General features: G+C 30.8%; 2 protein-coding genes across 7 annotated transcripts in view; one reads left to right on the plus strand and one right to left on the minus strand.

Moving 5' to 3' along the window:
* The window catches only part of Ctu2 (Cytosolic thiouridylase subunit 2), a 102,338-nt gene extending 94,273 nt beyond the window's left edge, over positions 1-8,065 (minus strand). For both annotated transcript variants that reach the window (XM_035353124.2, XM_035353123.2), the window contains exon 1: positions 7,891-8,065. In XM_035353124.2, coding sequence (XP_035209015.1) covers positions 7,891-7,964 — 74 coding nt within the window. In that variant the 5' untranslated portion in view covers positions 7,965-8,065. The remainder of the gene's footprint in view (positions 1-7,890) is intronic.
* Positions 8,066-9,299: 1,234 nt separating this feature from the next.
* LOC118183537 (protein BANP-like) overlaps positions 9,300-23,975 on the plus strand; it is a 75,856-nt gene continuing 61,180 nt past the window's right edge. Inside the window, exons 1-2 of one of the 5 annotated variants that reach the window (XM_085811512.1) lie at positions 9,300-9,696; positions 21,249-21,313. In XM_085811512.1, the coding sequence (XP_085667638.1) occupies positions 21,266-21,313 (48 nt within the window). In that variant the 5' untranslated portion in view covers positions 9,300-9,696; positions 21,249-21,265. Of the gene's footprint in view, positions 9,993-20,862; positions 20,883-21,248; positions 21,314-23,975 lie in introns of those variants that run through there. The other 4 variants (XM_085811509.1, XM_085811510.1, XM_085811508.1 and 1 more) reach the window with 4 other exon arrangements.

Consider the following 23,975-nt stretch of genomic DNA (forward strand, 5'->3'; position numbering starts at 1 on the left):
TCTCAATGTAAGTTGTTTAAGTTGCTTCGTTTTATGTGATAATACTTTCTCTTTAATTCTATAAAAAGACATAATTTCTTGTTCAGTTACAAAGTTCCGCTGTTCAAGTGCCGTTAATTGCTGTGCCGAGAATACCGACTAACTTGTCAATCGAAATTTTTTCGTTTTCACTAACCTCTCTGTCACATTCTTCATGTCTTTATCCATTTTTTGCAGCAATTCCACTTTTTGTTTGTTGGACATCGAAACATACTTTCGTTTTGTAGATCCTTTGGAAGTTCCAGCATCGGAAATTCTATTTGATATAATCGAAAGTTCAAGTTTACTTTTATAAAATTGCTCTTACAGTCTGCTAAAAATAAGAAGCGGGATCCAATTCGAAGATTAAGGAACAATGCAATCATTAACATTAACTGAAATAGATAATTAGATAATTTTAGCTTACACCGTCCGTTATACATTAAACGCGCAGGCGAAAACGTATTCTGCAGTTGCGCACTCGCATATGCGCAGTAGTCAAGGTCTTACGCTCTCGCGTAAAACGCCTGTGCGCATGTGCCACCGCGGCGCATGCGCAGAAAGTTTTTAGCTTTGAGGTCCGGATTATAGATCATTCCGGATTATGGGTGTCCGAATTAACGACTTTTGACTGTATTTACAATAACTAAATAAGTCACCCTTTTTCAATCCTAAAAGTTATTGTGACTAGAATAAACTATCTATAACTTACAGAAATTAAGGCTAACATGAAAAAATTCAGATCTAACCACGTTTGTTTTTATATTATTTCAAAAATAAACGCAAAACTGAAGACTTTGCCAAAAGAAACCTAATGGAAAACCATTCTGCGTTTTTTGTGGCGAGGATTATGTTAGCAGCTACCAAGGATGTAAAGCATACAAAATGAAATTTGAAAGGAAATTTTGACTTATTTTGACTTTGTGTAGCGGCAATTTTTGGCGCAAAAATCACCACTACGCAAGCCAAAATAACAAGTCAAAGAATTGCACAAATTTGGTATCCATGTACCGCCAAGTTTCGCCAAGGGGTAGCCTAAAATATACTTCTACTGAAGTTGCTTAGTCCCGAAAGTGGGCCTTAATAAGCTAGAAATAAAAATTAAACCCCTCAAAGCTCACGACACTGACAAGCTTACAGGTGAAACTCTGACAACAATGAGGTAGAGAGGCACCATCATTTTCTCTTCTGCAAAGATGCCAAACAGATAGAAAATGATGGGAGACAAAATTCACAACATGCCTACAGCAAAATACAAAATAAAAAATACAAAATTAATATAAACTATAACACAAGTAAATAAGCTGTACAGTTATTTTCAGCTTATGAATTTGAGACTCTAATAATATATCAAACTGTGAAATTTTGGTCTCTAAGCATGCAGGTAGCAAATGGTCTGAGAAATTATCTTCTGGAATGATATGGTAATTAAAGATTACTGAAAAATTTGAAACATCACCGCTAAGTCCATAGCTAAATAAATGTTCATTATACTTACAGGGTTGCCACTCAAAGAGGAGAATGAAATTCCCTGACTTTTCTAGGTGTGCTTCGAGAAAATTCCAGTCTATCCTCATAGTGCGTGTTGGCTGCACTGAGAGGTAAATTAATTATGGTACCACTTGAAAACACGAAAATTTGCCAATTGCATATGATTTATTATACAGTCAAAAGTCGTTAATTCGGACACCCATAATCCGGAATGATCTATAATCTGGACCTCAAAGTTAAAAACTTTCTGCGCATGCGCAGCGTTGGCACATGCGCACGGGCGTTTCCCGCATGCCCGTAAGATCTTGACTACTGCGCATATGCGTGCGCGCAAGTGCAGAATACGTTTTCGCCTGCGCGTTTAATGTATAACAGACGGTGTAAGCTAAAATTATCTAATTATCTATTTCAGTTAATGTTAATGATTGCGTTGTTCCTTAATCTTCGAATTGGATCCCGCTTATTATTTTTTGCAGAATGTAAGAGCAATTTTATAAAAGTAAACTTGAACTTTCGATTATGTCAAATAGAATTTCCGATGCTGGAACTTCAAAAGGCCCTACAAAACGAAAGTATGTTTCGATGTCCAACAAACAAAAAGTGGAATTGCTGCAAAAAATGGATAAAGGCATGAAGAATGTGACAGAGAGGTTAGTGAAAACGAAAAAATTTCGATTGACAAGTTAGTCGGTATTCTCGGTACAGCTATTAACAGGACTTGAACAGTGGGACTTTGTAACTGAACAAGAAATTATATCGTTTTATAGAATTAAAGAGAAAGTATTATCACATAAAATGAAGCAACTTAAACAAATTACATTGAAAGAAATGTTTAATAAAGTAAACAAATAAATATTAAGCTTTTTTTTTTTTTTTTTAATTTTGATACCCTTTAGATCATAATTGTTCTTTATTTCATAAATTACGGTTTCATATTTTTAATTTTAGAATTTCTGCATGCCATGTTACGAGATTTAAACTGATGATCTATAATCCGGAAAAATCGATAATGCGGAATCGCCGAAGTCCCGACGAGTCCGGATTAACGACTTTTGACTGTATATATAATCTCGAAAGCATTACTATTATAGCTATAATAGGAGTTGTTTTCTCCACTGAAGATTGAGATTAGAATCTGCCCGATCTGGATTAAAAAATGAGTTTTTTTTTTCAGACATTTTGCAGCTAAACAAAAGAAGGAAATCTATTTAATGATATTTTTAAATAAATTCAGATATTTTTATATTTATTTAGCAGCATACATAAGCAAAATATGTGCAGTAAATTTCATGATAGTATGTCATTATATTGCTAGATTTAGTTTCAGAATTATGCCAGAGAAATTTGCCTGAACTTTCAAAGTATTATTAACCAATAATAAGTTTAGAGGAAAGAAGAACATTAACTGATATAAGTAACATTAAAATAAAGTTAATTACTTTAAAATTGAATTACAATAATCAATGATATTTTGGCGAATATAGTCATATTAAACATTAGCCTAGATGACTGATTACTATTTTTTTATTTTACTGCAAAATGAAAAAAAAAAAAAGTTTTAAAGTTTTTGCAGTAAAATCCTAATCATCGCTATGGCCTTGGTACAATTTTGAAAACTGCCACCAACACCAAAATAACCAGTTTACTGCCTCAAACCTTCTTGAACAGAGACTAAGAAACAGAAAGAGGTAACTGTTGTTACTGCTCATCATAATGTCACCAAATCCCATGTGTACCATACACAGAGGTTAGAATAAAAAATATGTATTGTTAATATAAAAAACTTCTCTACAACAGGAATGGCTCCGTCCCAACGTAGAGGGAAACAGCTGTGTATGCGTGAAATATATCTGTCGCTGAAGTTCGAAAGTCAAGTTTATCAAGAGTACATAAAACGAATATCGTTTTAAATTTCTTTAAACTTTAAAGGAAAAGAAAATATTTTTATGCGAGTAAATTAATTAATAGATTAGTTATTTTGAGCAAAAAGAAGTACAAAAATCTGAGTATAAATTATCACGAAAGCCAAAGAATGTTTCTTCTTAACACGTGCTCCACAATTTCCTAAACACATCGCGGAGGGGAAAATTCGCGCTGTCAGGTTCCGCCGCCAAATACCTTGCCGAGTTTTTCCCTCTGCTTTCTAATGGCACTATAACAAACTGATTTACATTACATCTACGGAACCTTTCTTTCTTTACATAGATGTTCTCACATTAGGACAGAGTACATGGGGGCTATTCTAGCTTCCATGGTACCGTATATTGGGATTAAACCGAATTTTTGTTGTATATGAGAATGAGAAGGTATTTTCTTCAGTTCAACATGCACTGCACATGCGAGTCTCAGGATTTTCGAGGTTGCTGGAAACTAAACTTGCTGGAAACTTGAGCTAATCTTTGGAATATGGTAACAGGCAGTTTGGCGACATTTTGGTAGGCGATAAAGGTTACTACATAGGACTTTGGCAATAATGTGTGAAGTAACCAGTTCCAATTACGGATTATTTTGTCTGAGAGAAATGAGATATGTCATGCGACATTTATGGACGACTCACAGTTTTTTAATTGGAAAAAGGGGGAAATTTGCAAAAATATCTGCAGTACTTTATAGCATTTTGTATTTAGCTTCATTCTATATTGTGTGAAACAGTGCTGCTTAATATTTGGATCCCATGGCCTTATTTTAAAGTAAATTCGAAATTTTTATTGCGTTTATGTGATAATCAAAAATAATTGCTTGAATGGTGTACGAGTGTAGGATTAATTGCGGATAAGTATGAATGTCCAACATGTGGGAATGAAATGAGATTGTGTGAAAGGAAGGATATTACAGATAAGTTTGAATGGCAGTGCAAGAAATCTGGTGAAAATGAACATTTTGTGATCCGCCATGCACTCAAGATTCTGTAGAAGATTAGGTAAGTTAGTATTTTTAATCATTTCAGGATATTATTTTTATGCATTGTTCTAAATATAAGGAATAAATAAATTAATATGCTATTATTGAAAAATTTGGTTGATCTTTACATTATGGTAACTTGGCGATTTTTTGGCGACCAACTCTCCTACAGCAACCCTCTTTTTTTTTTTCCCGCCACCATTTTGTCTTCACGAAGTAAAGACATGTTTCTTTTCTTTTTATCTACTGAACACTTCTTCCAACGATCTACTAGCCGAATTACACTTATGCTAGAAATTTTATCTAACAAAACTGCTTAATCATGACAAATATTCACTGCAAAATTGAGAAAAAGTGCACAATACCATACTCCTTACGAGTTTTCCAAAATAACACATACACATAAACCATGTACACGTCGACTTATTTTTACTTAAAAAAACATCTCATAAATTAGAAAAATTTCACGAAAATACATGACAATTTTCTGAATCTTTAAACCCGGTAAAAAGAACATATATGAAATTACCTGATCGCGAAAAAGTATATACCTTTTCCAAATATGAACATTTCCACATATAAACTAAATAAAATATCCTAAAAACTTTTACCTCTAAATCATCTATTATATTATAAACGTCACCAATGAATTCATACCGCAAGAATTACAAATACTTAGTGTCAAATATTTAAATTATTTCCATGCACTTTTACTTCAACTAAAACGTATACCAAATTCCTACAAACATAAAATTCACAAAATAACTATCATTTAATTAAAATATCACTAAACCATGTACACGTCGACTTATTTTTAATTTAAAAAAAATCCCAGAATTGCACAAAAATGGCATTGCGCACACTCTTCACCATATCCATGTACACTCCTTTTTTCTCATAAATTAGAAAAATTTCACGAAAGTGCATGACAATTTTCTGAATCTTTAAACCCACTAAAAAGAACATATATGAAATTACCTAATAACGAAAAAGTACCCTTTCCAAATATGAACATTTCCACATATAAAATAAATAAAATATCCAAAAACTTTTACCTCTAAATTATCTATTATATTATAAACGTCACCAACGAATTCATACTGCAAACATTACAAATACTTAGTGTCAAATATTTAAATTATTTCCATGCACGTTTACTTCAACTAAAACATATACCAAATTCCTACAAACATAAAATTCACAAAATAACTATCATTTAATTAAAATATAATTAAATTCAAAAACACTACTTAAAATATAAATAAGCACATACATTAAATTAATAAAAATTAGCTTACAATCCTAATTATTTTAAACTAAATCATTGCTAATAACAATTTTCCCAGTAATACCAAATTACTTTACTTCCACCTTACATTTACAACAATGCATAAAAATAATATCCTCAAATAATTAAAAATACTAACTTACCTAATCTTCTTCAGAATCTTGATTACGTGTCCGATAAACTTTTCTTATTTCTGTTTCAGGATCTTTAAAATCATACTTATAGTTCACAGCAAGGTACCGGGTAAAATAAATAACTTAATAAAACATCTTTACTTCTATCTCGCACAACCTTAAAGAAACACTTATTACGACCCCTTTCAATCCCACTAAATACCCATTTCGAATTCACTTTAGTTAGGGCAATGGGATCCCAAAATTAACAAACACTGTTTCACACAACACAGAATAAAGCCAAATACAAAATTTCCCGATTTCCTCCCTTTTTCGATTAAAGAACCGTAATTCATCCATTAATATCACATGACATATCCCGTGATCTCTCATTTCTCTCAAACAAAAAATGCGTAATCGGAACTGATGAAATGAGTACTGCTCACATTATTACCAAAGTCCCAGGTAGTAACCTTTATCGCCTCCAAAATGTCGCCAAACAACCAGTTACCATATTCTAAAGATCAGCCAAAAATTTTTATTAGCAATAAATTAGTTTAAACTAAATAAGATTTTAAGCTAATTTTTATTAATTTAATGTGTTTGTTTATATTTTAACTAGTGTTTTTTAATTTAATTATATTTTAATTAAATGATAGTGATTTTGTGAATTATGCGTTTGTAGCATTTTGGAATACATTTCAGTAGAAGTAAACAAACATGGAAATAAGTTAAATATTTTCACACTAAGTATTTGCAATTATTTTTAATGTTTGCCTTATAAATTCGCAGGTGATGTTTATAATGGATAATTTAGAGGGAAAAGTTTTTGGATATTTATTTATTTTATACGTGCAAATATTTATCCTTGGAAAGGGTATATACTTTTTCGCAATCAGGTAATTTCATATATGTCCTTTTTACCGACTTTAAAGATTCACAAAATTTTCCTGCATTTTTGTGCAAATTTTTCTAATTTATGAGAAAAAAGAAGTGTACATGGATAAAGTCAAGAGTGTGCGCAATGTCATTTTGTGCAATTCTGGGATGTTTTTTTAAGTGAAAATAGGTCTACGTGTATGTGCAATTCTTAAAAATGCGGCAAGGAGTTTGCGATTCTTCACTTTCTCCCAATTTAATATTCGTCAGGATTAAGAACTTTTGTTCCATAAAATTTCTAGCATAAGCATAATTTGGCTAGCAGATCGTTCAAAAAAAAAAAATGTTGAGTAAATAAAAAAAAAAGAAACATGTCTTTACTTTGTGAAGACAAAAAGGCGCCGAAAAAAGAATTAGGAAGTTGCTGTAGCAGGGTTGGTTGCCAAATTTGCACCAAAAATCACGAAGTTACCATAATCCAAAGATTAACCGAAACTTGCTTTGCCTTTCTAAAAGACAATCTGATTGGAGCTGCAAAAATTAGCTCTACGCCAGTCAAAGAAAGTCTTTGCACCAGCTGCCTGAATAATGCTCATCCGATACATAATTCGCCAACAATGTGATCACTTCCAACATTGGCATAAAACTCTTTTTCGGGATCGCAGTATGTCATTCCCAGACTTCTTCAACTTTTGACTAAAATATTTAAATTCCCTTCTTTTTTTGGTCAATTTTCAAATTGCCTGGCTTTTTCCGGTTTTCCAGGTAGCGTGGCAACCCTGTACTTAGAAATATGGTCCACAATAAAGTCGATTTTCAATCATCATGGATCACTTTATTTCTAATCACGTAGTGAGCATTTACAATTCTTCTCAGTTTCATTGTGTACTACCTGAAGTTTGTGGAAATCCACATCTGAGACAACCACGCCTCGTAATTAGTTTGGCATGACAATTAGTTTGTACTAACTACCATAATATCTCCTGCAGTATAAATACAAGGAATGGCATACGTGTGACTAGGATGCTTTTCATTACAATTACATAAAGGACCTCTAGTTTTTTTTTTTCCTTTTGCCTGTAGCGACATGAATAGCAAAGAAACAGTGACAAAAATTCAAGAATTTCATGGTCCCACAATATAAAAACTTAAATGCCTTTAATACGGTTCATTTATTGATGCAAATAATATAATACGTACTCTTTCACAAATCGTTTGGATTCATCTGAGCAGCTATAAGGCAATTCTTCAATGTCCTCTGCAACAGAACACATGTTTTTCCCCAAAAGCTAAAAAAATGAAGAAGAAAATCTTATTTACAATCTTTACGAGTACACACTTGCTACTTTTTTTTGGTGCACCTAATTTCTTGATTTATAACAGAGAGAAGGAAGCATCAAGATCTGATTTATTTCAAAGTTAGGATAGGTAGAGAGCCAGCGAAAAAACCGTTTCGACCCTACCGAGTAGCAAAATTTAGCAGAGGCAATTTTTTTTTTTTTTTTTTTTTTTTTTTTTTTTTTTTTTTAAATTTATGGAGGTACTAAGCTTCAGAATTTTAAAAAACCATAGAGATTGCACCAGGCGACAAAAGCCTAGCGATGGCCCTGGATGAGCAGGAAGCTAATTTGCTCCCTATCTATAATTACGCTTTCATTGCTTCGCTCGTCACACTTAACCTTTTAAGTCAACAAAGCTTAGCTGATTCAAAATGTTGCATAAAAATAACAATTAATCACTGAATAAGAAGTATCTTAAATTTGTTTAACTTTTTTAGTGCATTCATCATAAATATGTAAATTATTGTGAAAGCTAATAATCTCAGAGCAATGTCTGCAGTATCATTGATTTTTAAAATATCTGCAATAGTAATCTGTGCGCCTCAATGTTTGTTGACGAACATTTTCAATCAGGACTTACTTGAAGAAAGGCAAGGATTACTCGTAATATAGTTTGGCTAGATAGAATGAACTAAATTTAGGAGCTCTAGAAACGATTAGCAACCCTTTGTAATGTGAAAAAAGGAAAGCCTCGAGCCGGTGGTAATCTAGTTTGGCCTTGGTTGTATCAACCTTTGGGATAAATTTTGCTTTAGGTATTTCACAAAAGATTTTGATCTCTGTGGCAAATTTTGTTTGAGATTCTCTTGCAAAGAGCTTTTGCGGCAGTGATTCGTACAGTTACTACGTTGAAAGATGTAATCATCAATGGTTTCATTCTGACATCAGCAAAGATAAACATAATGAATGTTTGTAAAATATGTGAAAAAAAAACCTAACCAAATTACCTGAGCAGCGTAATAAAGCTCTATCAGTTATTTAATTTATTTGATGTGAATTTTAAAATATTTCACATATTTAGAAATAATTCTAAATTATTTATTATGTTTGTCGAGAAAAAGAATCGCATTTTCTTATTTCAATATAATTTAATACCGATTGAAAGATTTAAGCAATTTGAATACGCATTTTTCATGCAATAATATGTGTATTTATTTGCATATTATAATATATGTAATTTTATACTATAACAGAATTGTACATATCTGTAATTCATCTCATGAAGGGAACAATTGCATCTTTATACCATAAAAAGGGTTTGAAATGATTGATGCCGCCCAACCGGTATAGTGGTTAGCGTTGCTGACTACCGTGCCGAAGGGTCCGGGTTCGAATCCCGGAGAAGGCATGGATGTTTGTATATGTTTAATAAAAATTTGTAAAAAAACGTTTGTTGTTAATTTCAATATTAACCCTCACGAATTGGAGGAAACGGCGTTCGCCAAAGTCCTCATCATCTTTCTTCTTGTCTAAAAGGCAAGATTGATACTGATACTGATACTGAAATGATTGATTGGATCGAAAATCTTAAATAAGGACCAATCAAAAAATTGCTTTCTGCCAAATCTGCGTCAAGACGGCTTTACTTTCTGCAAGTGCATTAGGACTTCATCTCGTTCTCTCGTTTTCCAGCGAGAAATGACGCCATTATCGCGATATCCCGAAGGTACGTGATTCTATGTTAATGCATTTTGGCGGTATAAGCAAATATGTGTGAACGATATTTATAAGGTATTTGTTTCTTCATTTCCTATCATAATAAAAGTGTCAATAACAGAAATCTTCACAAACGGTTCCAAATGTTGCAGTTCATACGATGACCCAGTTAATACCTAATCGAGTGCTATGTACTGTTGTTACTCTGATGATTTTACTATTGTTTTTGAAAAACTGAATTTCTACGTGAGAGTTGATTATGTTCATGTTTACTGAGTAAAAAGTGATTAAAAATATCATGACAATGTGAGTGCCTTTGTTAACCTAACCATTATTCTGTAATGAAATTACATTGTAAGAAGATATTTCATTTTATGAAAAATCAGCATTTTAAAATTCAAATATAGTCTTTTTCTAATACATTTGTATCTGCTGAATGAAATGTACGCTAATCAGTCATGAACTCATCTGAGTGTTTATCAAAAGTATTAGAAAAAATTTCAAGAAACTTGGATTGTGTTGAGGATGATGAAAGTTTAATTCATTTAATAAATACTGTTTGTAAAGTTGGTACTTATGTGATAAGGAAATCATTGTCTGATTCTCTGTTAAAATCAGTGTCAAAAATTTTACATGAATACTATAGGAAAACGGGCAGATCTACCTCTTTTCGTCAGTTACTTTTGAAGAATGTTCTGCACCTTTGCAAAGAAAGCAATTATCTTTGTTCAAGTTCTAAAATTGTTTTCCTTTCTTGTTTTGAATCAGTTGCAGAAACAGAATTTTTATCATTGTTAAAGATTTTAAGTTCAATCAAGGAAACTGATATATGTTTAATAAAAGCAGCTGTATTAGATAGTTGTTTACCACAAGCTTGTTGTGACAATCCTTCTATGTTTTATAAAATGTTTTGTATCTTAAAAAAAACTTGGATTTTATCTTATGGCAACCCCATTGTTAGTTATATGGTATTTTTCTTTTTTACAACAGTTAAAGCCCATAGAAATTCATCTATTAGTATTTTTCCAGATGAGCTTCATCACTTAGAAATACTTTTTCTTTCACCACAGTCTAAATTCCAGGATGAACAGCAAATTTTATTTATTGAGTACATTATTTGCTTATTAACTGATGCACTTAGAATGAAGTTATGTGACAAAGAAGACTTAATGTTTCTTACAGTAATTTTTCCAGTATTTTATTATCAAGTATTAACTTTTGTTAAAAATGAAACTTCTCAAGATGCTTTAGAATTTTTGAAATTAATTTGGAATAATTATGCTGGCCATGAATATAAAAAAATAGCTTGCTGTGTTCTTGAAAATTCATTTTGGAATTATATTTTTAAGTAGCAGCATATGGTAATAAATATACTTTTACCATGAAGTTATGTTATATGTGTTGTAAATAACAGTTATATTGTTGTGGAAATAAAATAACAAATTTACAATTGAACTTTGATACTTTAAACTTTAATTGGTTGGTTTGATTTATTTGATCATGGCAATGTACTCGAGGGCTGTCTACCTAAAGGGAGGGATGCTTTCGTCGAGGACTTGGGAAACTGGTTCATATACATGGTGCACATGGGGAAAACCATAGAAACACCCATGTAGCCAGCTGGTTTGGGGGATTCAAACCTTGACCGAACTACCAGTGTTCAGCGACTTTACTGCTTGGCAACTGGTAGACCTAATTTTAATTGTAAATGGCACTAAGTCATTTTACAATAGAACTAAGCTACAAAATTTCTCTTATTTCTATTTTAAGGTGAAAAATTTTTATTTAATCCAAAATTAATTACAATTCTGTATTTTAACATTTCAGTTCAACTTATTGTAAATCTTCAAATCACCAAGCACCGCTATGTTATACCTCATTAAAACAAATTAATATACTAATTACGAATGGTTTAATTGCTAGTTATCAGATCACAGAGTCTGGCAATTCTCAACATTTTTTGTAACATATGTTGCTTTATAAATTATTTACAAATTATTAATCTGTAAATGAAAAGAATAATTGCATTTCCGAAGGTGGAAATTTAACCCAGAAAATTTTCCTACTTGTTACATTCTAATGCCAATTAAAACATAATTGGTACTTCTATATTTTACAGGCAACCATGAATGTTGGCAGAGACCATGTCAATTATCCAACCAGAAATTTGAAGGAAAGCTGGCTCCTTATATAGTTTAATAATTGCAGATTGCTGTTTATTTAGATTGTAAGCAAGAGAAAAAAATTATGTGTGTCACATGTAAAGAAGTTTAACTAAATGTGAGCTTAAGCTAAAGAATTCAGTGTCACATAAATCCATTTAAATACAAATCTAAGTGGTATGTGTAGTTGCGCATTGTTTTTCTTGTGCTTTTTTGCAAAATTTTCTTTCTGTATGGTCGATATTTCGTGTTGGGTGTGATTTTGCAGATAAATCTTTGTGCTGATTGATGATCACATGACTTTGTCAGTAGATGTTTTGAATTCACTGTTTAATTATTTTCTTAATAAATTAATTACACTTGTAATTGGAATAAGATTATTTTTATACAAGAGAATAACAAAATGTGCTCCTTTTCTGGATTGAATAATAGAAGAAGAATTATGGAATTAATTTCTAAATAAATTAATTTAAAATTTTTAATTATAGAAAATAAATTAATTACACTTCTAGTCAGAATAAAATTATTTTATTTTTATAGAATAAAATATGTTCTTTTTCTAGCTTATTGCTCGTAGTTCCAGATAATTTAATTCAAATGAAAAATTTTTAATTATCTAGTTAATATTTAAATATATGGGAGTCTGGACATAACAAACATGAATTAATTTCTAAATAAATTGATTGTACTTCTAATAGGAATGTATATTTTTTTAATTTATGGAAGTCATTTGTTTAATCTAATCAAATGTCTTTTCTAATTATTTCCATGTGTAAATATGATTAAGATTATTTAGACTACCAAAAGTACTCCCGGGCTATTTGCTTAAGGAGAGGGAAGTCTGTTAGCCATGGTTTGACTTCAAGACAAACTACCAGTATGCAACAGTTTTACCCTTTAGCCGCTGAAAGACACCCTGTATCACAAAAGCTGTTTTTTAACCCATCATAATCAAATTTATATTCAAATATAATTATTAAAAATGCAATAAAATGGTAATCAGACTTTGAAATGCTAATAACTTGGTATAAAATATTAAACAAACATTATTCTGCTGTTTTCCTATGTGAAGCATATTTCATCGATTTCTTTATATAGAGAATTTTGTGGATTAAAAGTTGGGTATATCAGTAAAAATTCTTGGCACAGCTTTAGTATTAGTCCTTTTTGGCGACATTTGTGCACGATAAATGAAAAATTATGATAACCTTGTTATTTATGGTAACCCTAAATACTGAGCTGAAAACATGCTGACATTTTTGTCTTTTGTCCACGTAACTTTAACGAATTTGGTAGGTATCAGAGCTTTGATGGCAGGAGGGATAAATTGCATGTTTTTCTTAAAGTAACTTATCTGTTAGGAAAGCACAATTTTTAAAATATTTCTTAAAAAGCGAAAATTTGATAGTTAAAACTGATGCTTTTAATATTACACATGAGTCTTGACATTTTTTCACATGTCAGCTCTGCATATTATAAACTCCACTCCCCCCAAGGAAAAAACACATTTTTAGTAGCATGAGGAAAACTCTTGGTGTTTCCTTTGCAAAGGAACCACATGCAAATTTAGACGTCTTGCATGTTTCTTAAAATGGGGAATGATCAAAATCACCATGGTCTAAAAATACTTTTTTGCCTCATTTCTTAAATTAGAACTATAGGGATGTGTAATTGCATGAAATCACAGACCAAAATCAGGTTTCATTATAGCTTTTATAACATTTTTATAATTTGTCTGACTATAAGAAATGTAATGTTGCTTAGATTATGGAATGTATTGCTTATAATTTACAGTTATCAAATTTTGTAAATCTCACAATGTATATCTAAGCTGTATATGAATAACCTTCACTGAGTATTATTACTTTTTATTAATAGTATGTTGACATAATAGTCGACTTTTTATTTTAAATTTTATGCAAATTTTCTACATTACTTAAATATTTTAATCTAACATAAATCTGAATTTTTTGTAATAAAAACTTTATAATAAAAGTAAGAGATAGTAAAGTAATAGAGTAATTTATATATAAAAATTTGACTATATGGCAAGAACTTAGATACTGATTTTAATATCTTTAAATGTAATTATTAAAGTTTAGATATATTTTTATTCAAGTATACTCTTATTTTCTTATAAGTTTGGATGTACACAACAATAGGCACACTTTGTGCTTACGACTCAGTCAAATACTGTGGCAAGATAACTTATGATAACAATTAAGTTCAAATGTAAAATTTAAATTCAAATAAACTTATCAATTTAATGCAAAGTTTTTTCAAAATTTAACTGGCATGGAATTCAACTATCAGCAATTATAATGCAAGACTGAAGACTACAAATCTTATGTAGCAGCCTAGTAATGTGGCCTCGAAATGCAAAACACAGTTTGTTTTACAAATTAAAAACTTCATTTGCATTCTGGTGGGAACACGGATGGGGAAATTAACAGTAAAGATCCCAAACATAAGATAACCCTACTTACAAAATAAAGGAACATTACATTATACTTTGTTCCCTGATTAATTATTCACTACATGAAATAGTGTAATGCGTTTTTGTTTGCATCATATACAAATTATTTATTTTATTTAAATGCTGTTCAAAACTGAACAGGATTTTGCAAATATATTGACCATATTTTTTGACCTATAGATGTAACACTTCTTCACTTCAGAAATAAGATTTAGAATTAAGAAAATAAGAAGAGAGAACAGTATTTATGAATAGAAAATAAATATATACATAGGCTAGCAGAAGAAGGATGCCTTTATAAAGGACTTTTTAAGAGAAACTGGCTTAGATTCACATTACGTGTGAGGGAAACCACAAAAGCTCCCATGTGGCCAGCCTGAACTACCAGTGTTCAGTGGCTCCTCCACCACTAGTGGATTCCAACAATTGTTTGAATCTTTCACAGAAATCATCAGTTATAATTGTTGTTGTGTATTATTACCATTGGTAAAAATATACTCATTAATGATAATTTAATTTTAGCTTTTAAATTATAATCATAAATTACTTGTAATAAATTGAGTGATTAAAAAATACACACAATATTTTTACCAATTACAAAATTTAATTCATAAAAAGTATTTCTGACACTGGTGCAAAATTTACTCGTTATAATTTAATTTGATTTCCTTCAATTTGAAAGATTTTTTATTTCCTTTTAATAACAGAATCTAAGAAACTAAAATAACATATAGTAGTTTGAAATGTACTTATTAACCTTTTGTAAATTTCATTATTCATAACATAAAAATTAACCTTTTGTTAATTTAAAATATTAGCTAAATACTATATAATATAGCAAACTAACTCTTAAAATATTAATATTGAATACATTAATATTATATTTTGTAATTTAAAATATTAACCTTTTGTAAATGTCATTACTCATAACAAATCAAGAATTTATCATAGCAGTACTAGAAATGTTGAAAATTAGAGAAAGACTGTTTATTCTAATCAAGAGCTTATATTTTAGGATTGCTATTTAGTCTAGATCGGGTTTTGTTTACAATCCGCCATTTTTTTCCGATCTTCAAAGCCGGGTCTACCTTGACGACAGAAGTCTGTCACCAAATAAAAAAAATCGCTAAAAGGACCAATACTAAAGCTGTTCCAAAATCTTAACTACAGTCAAAAGTCTTTAATCGTCGGAACTTTGACGATTCCGGATAAGGGGGTTTTCCGGATTATAGATCATCAATTTAAATCTGGTAAGATGGCATGCAGAAATTATAAAATTAAAAATATGAAACTGTAATTTATGAAATAGAGAGCAATTATGATCTGAAGGGTATCGAAATTTACAAAAAAAAAAGCTTAATATTCATTTGTTTACTTTATTAAACATTTCTTTCAATGTGCACATGCGTAAAGCATACATTACACATAGTCGAAATTAGAAAATTGCAACCAGAAAACTATTTGATGTGTATTCGTGATATTTATAATGACGAGGAATTTGATTTAAATCATATCAAAGACGGAGTACATCGAGATGAAATACTACATTTAGTAAAGAATTATAAGCCGAATAAAATAAAAACATCTGCCCTGAATATAAGGATAGTGCTGACAGATCAACTTCCAGTTTATTGCACGGTGCGATGTCCCCCCCCCGGCGCGCGCTATGTAGCGTGAAATTGATAAACAGATTTCGGAATGGTTTAGAGAAACAAAGGATATGCCTTTATCCATTTTTTGCAGCAATTCCACTTTTTGTTTGATGGACATCGAAACATGCTTTCGCTTTGTAGATCCTTTGGCAGCTCCAGAAACGGAAATTCTTTTTGACATAATCGAAAGTTCAAGCTTACTTTTATAAAATTGCTGTTACAGTCTGCAAAAAATAATAAGCCGGATCCAATTAGAAGATTAAGGAACAACGCAATCTGCATCATTAACTGAAATAGATAATTAGATCATTTTTAGCTTATACCGTCTATTATACATTAAACGCGCATGCGTAAATGCATAATGCGTTTACGCATGCGCAGAAAATTTGTAGCTTTGAGGTCCGGATTATAGATCATTCCTGATTATGGACATCTGGATTAAAGACTTTTGACTGTATTAGCTGAAACATGAGCATTTCTTTATTTTTTCATGAAAACTAATAAAATTTAATTAAATTTACATCTTCAAATCGTTGAATAAGATTTATATTTATAGTTTTTTCTGAACATTTTGTGTTCATGTTTAATAGTAATGAATGTAAAATAAACTGAAACTTCAAACAAGTAAAACATAGAAATCTTTGCATCACTGTATTTGCAACAAATGCATAACTGAAATACATTCACCGACCGACATAAAATTGCTTCGGGGGCTGACAGTTTGAAACCACTTGTTGTAGACAATGCTCAAATTGCACAAAAATAATATTTTAGGATTTAACTTTTCATGGAATAAATACAGACAAATTTAAATAAGCGTATCCTATTCTATTTGATTGGTGTCTTTCTGAAATTTAAACAACTGCATAAAGTCGTAGAAAGCCATAGAAGCACTTGTTACAAATCTTTTTTCCCTGCTGTTATGCATTTCAGAATTGCATTTCTTTGGTTACCTACATGAAAACTATTTTCACATTTAAACAAGAAAAAAAGAGTAAAAGTAACCCTCTTAACCTTATTAATCAAAATTATATACATTTAAGAATCCGGAATGTAAAATATAAACCTGACTGGATGATTGAACAGCCTGGAATACATTTGGAGGATGCAATATTATTGTGGAAATACACACATATTTTATTGTTTTTAACTTCCATCATTAACTATGTGATATATATTGCATTTTCGTGATCATTACTACATTTATATAAAGAACATGCTTTCTACCATATATTACGAATAATTGTTCAAATTAATGGTAAGAATTAAAAAAGAGAAGTATAAAAGTTAATAATGGAGTTATATATAATCATAATACAAAATACTAAGATGAAAAATGGTATGTAGATTTACTTAATCACAACAATAACTAATCATTTACAATTTGTTCTATGTGAATGGTTTACCATCTCAATGCAAATGCTACACTTCGCCTTACGCGATTTTCGCCCAGCAGTTTTTCCCCCGACATCAGGCTGAAGAGGGAATTTTTGGAAAGCGCTTTTTGATGTTAATTTCCCTCTTGGCATCAAAAAATTGCACGAAGTACCGCTTATTTGAGTTTTCCCATAAATCGTATCATGCTGTAACTGAAAATAAAAAAAAAAAAAAAAATTGTAAAATGAAACGCTCAGATGAGAAAGTATGTTGCATTTTTGAAGTTATATTTTATGGTTTAGATAATTCCCCCCCCCCGAATCGCGGGCACTTGTCTATAACGGCATTGGCCACTACTAAGACCTGAAGTGGTGACCATTTTATTATGGAGGCACCCAATAGGCGGCCACCGCTATCATCCTATGAAGTGACAGACAATTTTACATCCATGCCTTCTCCAGGATTCGAACCCAGGCCCTTTGGTATCGCAGTCAGGCTCCCCTAACCGCTATACCGTCTGGGCGGCTTTAGATAATATGTAGTAAAAAAACCATAGTTCATGCTACGATACCAAGAATTCCACCCCATGCACACACACTTTAGATTATCGAGGACTGTAAGGACCCCTTTTTTATTTTTTTTAAATATAGGTTGTAATATGTCTTTTTGTTCAGGAAGAACCAATTTTATTATTGGATACACCTCAAAGCTCTTATTTCGATTTTCAATCCCTTTGGCTTCCTAGGGGCTCCTTTTCAACTTTTGTATAAATTCTAGTTTGCGTCTAATAGGGGCCTTAGAAATGTTTTTCCTTCTGTCCTCCCAACTGTGAAATTTATCTCGGAAACATGCTATTTTTATCTTAAAACAGAGGACAAATTTCTTTTGCTACAAAATTTTGACCCCAGAGGGCAATTTTGAAATCGATGAGTCTTTTCTTAAGAAAAGGTAAAGTGCTGAAATTAAAATTTTAGCTAAACAGAGACGAATGAAACTTTAGTGGAATAAAAAAAGAATTCAGTCCTAATGCAGGGTCAGTAAACTTCTCATTCCTGCATGAACATAATATTGAATCCTAAACAACTTTTAAATTAATCATAAAAATTTTTTACATCATAAACTGTTATAATATAAAGAAATTCTGTCATGTCATGGAATGGGAAAGAAGAAGACTCGTGCTGCCATCTATTGGCGCGGTAACCTCGGTGTGGATGCCGGTATATACTGTACAGTACAAAGTCCGTAATCCAGACTCATTGGAACTTTGGCGATTCCGGATTATAGATCATCAATTTAAATCTGGTAAGATGCATGCAGAAATTATACAATTAAAAATATGAAAAACCATAATTTATGAAATAAAGAGCAATTATGATCTAAAGGGTATCAAAATTTACAAAAAAAAGCTTAATGTTTATTTGTTTATTTTATTAAGCATTTCTTTCAATGTAAGTTGTTTAAGTTGTTTCGTTTTTTGTGCTAATATTTTCACTTTAATTTTATAAACAGACATAATTTCTTGTTCAGTTACAATGTTCCACTGTTTAAGTCCTGTAATTGTTGTGTTGAGAATACCAACTAACTTGTCAATCGAAATTTTTTCGTTTTCAATAACCTCTCTGTCACTTTCTTCACTATCGCAAGAAGTACATCGAAACATGCTTTCTCTTTGTAGATCTTTTGCAGCTCCAGAATTTGAATCTCTTTTTGACATAATCGAAAGTTCAAGCTTAATTTTTATAAAATTGCTCTAACAGTCTGCAAAAAATAATAAGCCGGATCCAATTAGAAGATTAAGGAACAGCGCAATCTACAACATTAACTGAAATGCCTTAGAATTAGTAAAGATGATTTTAGCCTAGCTTATGCCCTCCGTTATACATTAAACGCGCATGCGTAAAGCATACCAAAAAAAAAAGTTTGTGGCTTTGAGGTCTGGATTATAGATCATTCCGGATAATGGATGTCCGGATTACGGACTTTGTACTGTATACTATTTTTTAAATTGTATGAATAATCTTCTGTTAATTATCACTCCTGGCTGAAATGAAGTAAATATATAAGATTCAGCACGTGTATGTCATATATTTGCAGGTTTTGAATTTTTTCTTTCCCTCCAATAGAATTTATCTATCTTCAGCATGATACCTTGGAACGAGTTATATTAATTTCAAAACTGCAAGATATTGAGCATTCATAGGATGGTGCTGCCATTTAGAATCGAAAGGAAACACTAGAAACTTCCAATTATAGCTTTTGATGTAGAAATATTAGCATTTTTTTGGAGGTTCAAAAGTTGACAAACAACCGGCTCTCTACCAAAGGCTTCTCTTCATTGTTCCATTTAGCAATTTTGCAACAAAATGTTACGTTATTGCAGAAATTTTACTGCTGATTTTTCCATTGCTAGCAAATTAGACCATCACATATTTTAAAATTGAGTTTAAGGCAAAAAATATCATAATATGTCTACAAAGATCATTGGAACTTAAAATGCATACGAAAATGGGGATGTGGCTTGACTTAAGGATTGCTATGAGCATTTGGCATATTCTGAAAATTTGCAAATTTCTATTAAGGTGGTTGCAGTTATATGTTTTGTTGTAAAATATGCTAAAGTGAACAACGATAAGATCTATTTGGTTGACAGCTGGTGCACAATACTAAGTTTTGCAAATTATCTGATGTATTTAAAGGGCAACAGATCACTGTGTACATAAAGAAAAATACAGCACTAAAAAATTAGTTTAATTCAATAAAGGGAAAGAATAATAATTAAGACATTATTCTTTTCCTTTGTTCAACATTAAATTAGCCCATAAAGATTTGATTTTGTACTATTTCATTACATTTGGGAATCAACTGCATTGGGGAGGGATTCAGAATTTTCAGGTGAACTGTTGAAATTAAATTTTTGTATTTCCTTTCTCTGTATTTCTACTAATTTGATTGCTACTGGTTTCATCTACTATGTTGCTTGATTTTTACATATTTATTGGGAATTTTATATTTATTGGTTTTAAATTTTTTTCATGTCTTTATGGATTTGGTTCTAAGTTTCCTTCCTTATATATATGGTTGGGTACCGATCTTCGTTGCACATATCATATTAAATATCTCACTGCATTCGTCAAGAACTTCAGATATAATAAATACATAATAAAAATTTATCTTTATTTCAAGACTTCTAATATGCATACTACTCTTTGACAGCCAACCTTTTTTCTTATTGCACTTCTGCAGAAAGTTCTCCTTAGGGTTGCTGTATATTGACAGCAAAGCAGGCTTCTTTATCATTTATCATGGCTCATCAGCAAGTATATGTATAATAATTTAGAAGTTGCTTGCGTAGAGATTCATAAAGAAGTAGTTGCCCTGACAAACTTTTTAAAAATTGGTGCTGTGAGTGCTTCTTTCTAAAGAACTTTTACGTTTTTTTATGTTGCAGTAAGAAAAGCCACGACAGTGATCTATCTGGGTAGAACAGCAAAGAGGAAATGTGACGTATCCCTGATGAAAGTTTGATTCAGTATGATTTAGTTTTGGTTTAGATTTATTTTGATTGGTTAATAATAACTCTCTAAAATTATTATTGGGCTTGATTCTGATGTAAATATCTGCATCATTAGCATAATGCAAGAATCCTGTGGCATGTATTAATTTTGAAATGACATAAGTTTAGAGAAATTTATTAGCTAGAATAGAAAGCAATTACTATTTTTTTTTGATGGAAAAGGAAATAACCAAATTAAAATAAAGAATTAAATTACTATTGAAAAGTTTGTATTTTAATGTATATATTTTTTTATCTTGCAGATTTATATATAACTAAATTCGACAAGGTCCCACTTTCTGAATATTGATTTTATTTTCTTTAACATTTTATTGGTTATAGATGTTTAAATTGAGAAAATGGAACCTCCCAAGAAACAACCGAAGATTGAAAATGGAGATATAAAGGTGAAAGAAATTTATTAAATTTTACAAATAAATGCTGTTGTTACTTTTTTTAATCAAATATTAACTTAAATAAGTAATTCATTTCAAGCCATATTGAAGAACAATTCTATGGTAACTACTTTCATTACTTAAAGCCACAGTAAATAACTGTCACACTATTAACCAAAACTATTTCAGTATGTATACCTACTTGTATTAACTATTTTTCTGAAATAATGGAATATTATTGAAAACAATGCATTGACATTTTTTGAGAGAGAGATTGTTTTATAGTTCTGTTTAAAATTTTTGACTTTAACATCATATCCATTATGACCTGAGCTGTTAGATCAGGCTACTTTTCATAAAAAGTGGAAATTACTCGGTATTAAACTTCAGTTCGGAGTTCAAACTTTTGATGAAATATTTATTTGGGTGCAGTTTAAAGGCAATAATCACTGAAGTATGGTAATTTCCTCTAATGTACAGTCAAAAGTCATTAATCCGGACTCGTCGGGACTTCGGCGATTCCGGATTATCGATTTTTCTGGATTATAGATCATCAGTTTAAATCTGGTAAGATGGCATGCAGAAATTCTAAAATTAAAAATATGAAACCATAATTTATGAAATAAAGAACAATTATGATCTAAAAAGTATCAAAATTTACAAAAAAAAAAAAAAAAGCTTAATATTTATTTGTTTACTTTATTAAACATTTCTTTCAATGCAAGTTGTTAAGGTTGCTTCATTTTTTATGTGATAATACATTCTCTTTAATTCTATAAACAGACATAATTTCTTGTTCAGTTACAAAGTTCCGCTGTTCAAGTCCTATAATTGCTGTGTCGAGAATACCGACTAATTTGTCAATCTAAATTTTTTTGTTTTCAATAACCTCTGTCACTTTCTTCGCTATCGGAAGCGAATTATAATGACGAGGAATTTGATTTAAATCATATCAAAGACGGAGTACATCGAGATGAAATACTACATTTAGTAAGGAATTATTAGCCAAATAAAATAAAAACATCTGCCCTGAAGATAAGGATAGTGCTGAAAGATCAATTTCCAATTCATTGTGCGCCGCGGCGTTAAAGATAAACAAAGTTTAGATAAACAAACGTTAAAGTTTAGATAAACAAAGGATATGCCTTTATCCATTTTTTGCAACAATTTCACTTTTTGTTTAATGAACATCGAAACATACTTTCGCTTTGTAGATCCTTTACATATTAGTAAATATATATCAGAAATTCTATTTGACATAATCGAAAGTTCAAGCTTACTTTTATAAAATTGCTCTAACAGTTTGCAAAAAATAATAAGCCAAATACAGTTCGAAGATTAAGGAACAAAGCAATCTGAAACATTAACTGAAATAGATAATTAGATAATTTTAGCTTAGCTTATACCGTCCGTTATACATTAAATGCGCATTCGTAAATGTATTTTGCGCACGCGCACACGCATATTCGCAGCCGTAAAAGTCTTATGCGCATGCGGCAACGCGATGCATGTGCAGAAAGTTTGTAGCTTTGAGGTCCGGATTATGGGTGTCTGAATTAACGACTTTTGACTGTATACAGAGAAAAAACTTGTCACTTGTAATTGCCGAACTCATGCTTCCAACTGAAGAAACTTGTGCCTGCAACTTGATTCACCTGTGTAGAATAATAATTTTAAATACATTTTGCATGAAATAAGTTCTGATATTCTCCTTTTAAAGTTTTTCGCTTAAATCGCATAAGGGAAATTATGTGAACTTGCTAATAAAAAAAAATTCCTTATGTTTAGTTTTTATTGCTCTTAATGGATTAAAATTACTGAAGCAATGTTTCGTGAAAAATTGTATTAAAAATTTGTAGTACTATAGTTTAAGTGCATGAGTATATAGAAATTTATATACATAAAATTAAAAAAAAAAAAAAAAAAAGCCATAGAACTCTGGAACTACAAGAGTTTTCAGCTTCAGGAATCTTGTTCGAGAATACTGGCAACACCAGTCGTTGGTCATCAACAAATTTCTTCACAGAATGTCAAAGCTATGTGTGAGACATACCGAAAAAAAAAAATCTTTTCTTTTCTTTTTTTCCCCCTTCTTTATATTTGTAGGTAGTTTTAAATGTAATGTAAAATTTTATTGAAGTGATCCTTTAATGACGATAAGTAACTAATCATATCTCCTAAGCAGCAATTTGTATTATTTGCTAATTTTTTGCATAAAATAAACTAAGATCTCATGTTTTTAACTAAAAAGGTATATATGTCCCCCCTAAGATATGTAAAATAATTGCTTTAAAAACATCACAGACTGGTTTTGCATTCTTTGCCATTTTTATTGAGTGAGGTTTTATTGTATCAGTTTTTTAATTCTGGTGAAGTAAAAATGCAATTACTTATTGAGGAGGTATGGAATTATGGAAAAGTTAACAATTTAAGCTACTAAAATGTGTAGAATGAAATTATTTCCAGGTACTTTTAATACATTTATTTTGGTACACATTAAATTATTTTTAAATTTTACATTCTCTTAATTTAGGAAACCATGTCTGTTAATTTGCTTTTAAATAGTCACAAACAACAAAAGAACTATTGAACCATAATAAGAATTTAAAGTTGTCTGTGGTAATTAAAATTTTGTAATTTCTGCTAGTTCTGAAAATTTTAAGAAAATAACCTT

Source organism: Stegodyphus dumicola, chromosome 2 (assembly GCF_044657685.1).
Source record: "Stegodyphus dumicola isolate Sdum_Otavi_A_Nest chromosome 2, ASM4465768v1".
Lineage (NCBI taxonomy): Eukaryota > Metazoa > Arthropoda > Arachnida > Araneae > Eresidae > Stegodyphus > Stegodyphus dumicola.